We start from the raw sequence: 4,483 nt of genomic DNA, 5'->3' as shown, positions 1-4,483 counted from the left end.
TCTGTGGTAATAATAGGAATCTCTTTCTACCCAGATGGTAGGTTGGTATTTTTGGACTCCAGCCGAGAAAAAGCTAACTCTGGGGATAGAACGACAAGACTCAAGCACTAAATCTATAAATTGCTGACTCTCTCTTTTCTTTTAAGCTTTGACTTTAAAGTTGTGGTCTGTCAACAGATCATGTGGACCATAGTTCTTGCTTCCGCTACTTTTAAGACAACATAGAGGGTACTGGATCTTGAAACTGCCTTTCCTAAGTAGAGAACAAAACCATAAAACAACCTCTCTGCTGAAGTGCTGAGGACATTTGTAGTAACTCCTAAACAGAGAGCCAAACTAGAGATTTTCAGTCATAGGCTTTGCGGCAGCATTTGGTGCATAGAAGGGTTCACATGTGTTTCAGTCTAGCAGCAGAAGAGAGGGCAGGATATATACCCATGTGTTGTCACATAGCATGATTCTCCAGCGGATGGATGCCTGGGATGAATTATGAAAAAAATAACTTGCATTTCTGCTATCACGCATGGAAAGGGAGAAATCCAAGAACTGGTCTTTGACAATTCCTGTCTGGAAAGCGCTGTTCAGTCATGCTCTCCTGGGCGTATTCCAGGTTATCCTCTCGAGTTTAAGGTGAATGTTGGCTTCACTCCTGCAGCACTTTGTTTTGTGCTGGCCCCAGAGAGTGAACATTCTCTTTATTCCCTTGGCAGCAGATTCTTTGGTGCCAGTCTCCATGTTGCCCTTTTTCTACATAGGCTTGTCCAGCAGAAAGGTTTTTACATTGCATCCACATTCTGGGGATAAGCTACAGACTGGCAGTAGTGATGGCCTGCAGGGGCGAGAATTGGGTCCTAGAATGGACTGTGCCCCCGAGATTGGTTTTTTTTTTTCCCTAGATGCTGATCCTTGGGGAACTATGATAGGATTTCAGAAAAGTGTTGTTGCCTTCTCTAGAACAAGGAAGACCGAATTATTTTGAAAAACATTTGGGTCTGGTTTAATGGCAAGAACAAAGATTGGCACTTTCTTTGATTCTACTCTAATTGTATCAAGAAGGAAAAGAAGTTAAACCCTCTGAAGAAAATATCACAAAGGGAAATAATTGTTAATGGTAGAAATAGAGGTGTAGAGCTATGCAAAGAAAGATTCTCCCATGTCCCTGGAATCTAAGTCACCTGTCCTGGCTTCCAGAGATACAGAGAGGCCCACCCTCTGGTAGGCTCACTAGAAATTTCTGGCTCTTAACTTAGGTTTCAGACATTGACTTCATTTAGTAAGTCCCAAGTTTTTCAGATGCTAGTTTACTAAAAATAATGAGGAATTTCTATCCCGTGATTTGTTCAGGGGTCTTTAAGATGCAGAGCTCAGAAAGTCAGACGTCTAAGCCAACAGCAGTTCTAAAATGCTATTTATTTGTGTCTGTAAGTTTGTACATAGTAATATCAACCTCATTGTTGCAGATTCTCTTTTCCATGAGTTTGAGTTTTGCTTTGTTTGAAACAAAATGCTTCAGTTGTCATTTTGTCACTGCTCAGATAGCTCATGGCCCTTCTACTGTGGCCATTTTAGCACATCATAATAAGCCACAAAGTGGGGGGTTGAGGTTTGGACTTTTTTGTTACTGAAAGTTCATTTACTTGTCCCTGTAACTGTAGTGATGACTTCATAGATGCAGAAAGAGTGAATGGATGAGTGAACAATTGGCTTAATACATAGTTATTTCACTTCTTGAGTGCTTTTTTGGGGGGCAAGATAATTGTAAATGTATATATTTTAATTGCACTGGTACATTGAACATGTCAGTGTGTATACCACTGGGCCAACAGAGCTTTTTCTGGCTGTTGGGTGCCTGATGATAATGTCTTGATCTTCCTTTGGGACTCAACTATAAAGGTTTTTCTCCCAGCTGTAAGGGGGAGCACAGATGATCAATCATTGATGTCATTGCAATTGTTATTTTTTAAAATAAATTTGTAAAAATACTAAAAAGTGATTTCAATTTTGACATTGCTTGGGTTCTAGGTTGTGTTTATAATGCCAACATTGTGCTCTTTGTAGACAGACACAGGAGCTCTGGACAGAGTGTCAGACTTCTAGTGTGCAGGCCTCTCAGTTGTTATGACTCCCCTTAATCTCTTTTTCTTCCCTTTGGCCCTCCACCCTAAGGAGGTATTTTCTGTCACCTGTGTGCTGATCGTATATTTGGTTTTACTACTGGAAGTGTTAACCAGAATGTGAAGTAACTAGAGGGAGCAAAATGAGCCCTTTGAAGTAATCACCGACACGGTTGAACACATCATTTTTAGACTTTGTTTTTATTTCTGCAGAAAAACAAGGATGCTTTCCTGATCGTTAAAAATCCACAACACACTCATCCTGTCACTACTGTGAGGTCTTCCAAGAATCTGAGCAACTGAAAGGCAACCTCGGATATGCTACAAAGTCAGGGAAACAGGAGCTCGCTAGAGACACCCAATAGACCTGTCCTGGCAGATAAAAGAAAAAGCAGACACTACCTAACAAGGGGGAAAGGACTGACTGTTAAATAACCTTAGCCTAAGGGTATTAAAAAAAAAGCCATAGTTTGTTTGCTTTAGTCAGATGCCAATTGAACATTGCCCTTAGAAATCAGAGGTGAGCCAGCTCTCCACTCTGGTAATAGGAAAAGACACACACACACACACCCATACCCATTGACACTGCGTGCGGTGATCTGTTTCATTGCAGATGCATCTTCACGTTTCAAGTTTTTTTTTTTTTTATGTTTGAGAGAATTGCAGAACGTGAGTGGGGGAGGGGCAGAGACCGGTAAACACGGAAGCCGAAGGCAGGCTCCAGGCTCTGGGCTAACCGTCCACACAGAGCCCAACGCGGGGCTCGAAGCCGGATGTTTAACCGACTGAGCCACTTAGGCGCCTCATGTTTCAAGACTTTGAAGCGTCACCTTGACTCTTGAAAGTACTTGCACTCCCCGCCCTGCTGCTTCTCCACATCTGGGAGGCAAGAGCTAGAGCGCAGGAGCGGGAGGCACGTGGGGCGGGGCCCCGAGGAAACCCGCATTGATTGGTTAGTGGGAGGAACCCGCCAGGGCCGTCATTGCGGATTGGCTGCCACGTGGAGGACCACCCCCCGCTTCCGGTAGCTTGGCGGGCAACCCGCCGCCGCCATGGCGACTGGCGAGCGGGCTGCGGTGCCCCCTCTGTGGCCCGTAGAGGCCCGGTTGGCGGCGCTGCTTCCCGACCTGCTGGTGTTCAGGAAGCCCCAGGGACCGGAACCCGAGCTCGCCACGGCCCAGGGCGTCCTCCTTGGCGTCCACGTGACGGGTGAGGGGTGGAGCGTCGCTCTCCCGCCTTGTCCGTGGGGCGGCCGTTGGGGACTGGCTCCTAGAGGCGGCGGCGGTTACTGGCTTGACGGCCGGCTAGCAAAGTCGTGCCCCGACTGCTTGCTGCCGCTTCCTCGGGAAACCTGGACGGCCTTTTTCAGGGCGGTGGGGACGCCATTCGGGATGATCTGGCGGAGTTCTTGAGTTAATGAAAGACCCAGAAAAGGGGAAGGACTTTTGCGAGGTCACACGGCATGCTTTGAATCCATAATTTCTCCCAGCACGCACACTGCTCCTGCCCCTTTTATTCGCTCAGTCAATTCTTCCTTCGAGTCCGTCCATAAATGTGTGCCCGTCACCAAGCTAGGAATTAGAGATCCAGCAGCTACTTTGAGAGTCGTTCATTTAAATATTTATGGCGTTTGTGTCTTGGATCTGAAGATGAGTGATTAAGGTGTTTGTCCTCAAGGAGTTCACCATCTGGGCTCTCCATAAAGCTTTTATCCATCCCCCCATGTCATTGATTTCTTTTATCCTTCACACGGGGAGAAATCCCATTTTCCCCTTGGCCAGAGAGCTTAAGAGGGTACGGCAGAAAAGGTATCTGGCTAGAGATGAAAGGGGTGCTTGTGGGCGAATCTTCATCTGCAGCTCCTGGAAACGCAGAGGGGATGGGTGGCCCTCCAGATATTCCCAGAGGCAACAGCAGCCAGGCTGCCCCTGACTGCGTTCTAAGTGACACTTGTTCAAGGATAATGAAATTACTCACCTGCAGGACATCTGCTTCCTTTACACGGACGGGCCTGACGTGCTGAGGGAATAGAGCCAAAAATTCAGCTAACGTAATTTTTGTTTCGTTGGCCAGGGTTTACAGCATTAATGGACAGGTTCAGCCTGACCTGCAAGTCGGAACATGACATGGACAAACTGGCCCGCATCTTCAGTTATTACATTAGTGACATCGTGGAGCGTGAGTGACTATTGTAGGGAAGTGAAGAGGTGTGGTGCTGGGCTCCTGAGGGTTTGTAACAGAAAGCGGCCTGGGCTACTTTAAAAAGTACTAAAGGGTCATTCCTTCAGTGTTACTATCTTTTATTTCTTTTATTTCTTCCTTCTTGCCACTAACAAACTAGATTTTTGCCTGTATCTGCCATTCTACCT

At 46.2% G+C, this 4,483-nt stretch overlaps 1 protein-coding gene across 1 annotated transcript in view; it reads left to right on the top strand.

The window, feature by feature from the left end:
- Positions 1–3,166: 3,166 nt before the first annotated feature.
- LOC144232217 (adenylate cyclase type 10-like) overlaps positions 3,167–4,483 on the top strand; it is a 50,305-nt gene continuing 48,988 nt past the window's right edge. Inside the window, exons 1-2 of the mRNA XM_077764991.1 lie at positions 3,167–3,323; positions 4,188–4,292. Coding sequence (XP_077621117.1) covers positions 3,167–3,323; positions 4,188–4,292 — 262 coding nt within the window. The remainder of the gene's footprint in view (positions 3,324–4,187; positions 4,293–4,483) is intronic.

The sequence above is a fragment of the Crocuta crocuta genome, unplaced genomic scaffold (genome assembly GCF_008692635.1).
Source record: "Crocuta crocuta isolate KB4526 unplaced genomic scaffold, BGI_CrCroc_1.0 scaffold44, whole genome shotgun sequence".
In the NCBI taxonomy this organism is placed as follows: domain Eukaryota; kingdom Metazoa; phylum Chordata; class Mammalia; order Carnivora; family Hyaenidae; genus Crocuta; species Crocuta crocuta.
Note: the sequence above shows the minus strand (reverse complement) of the source record. Positions and strands in the feature narration are given on the sequence as shown.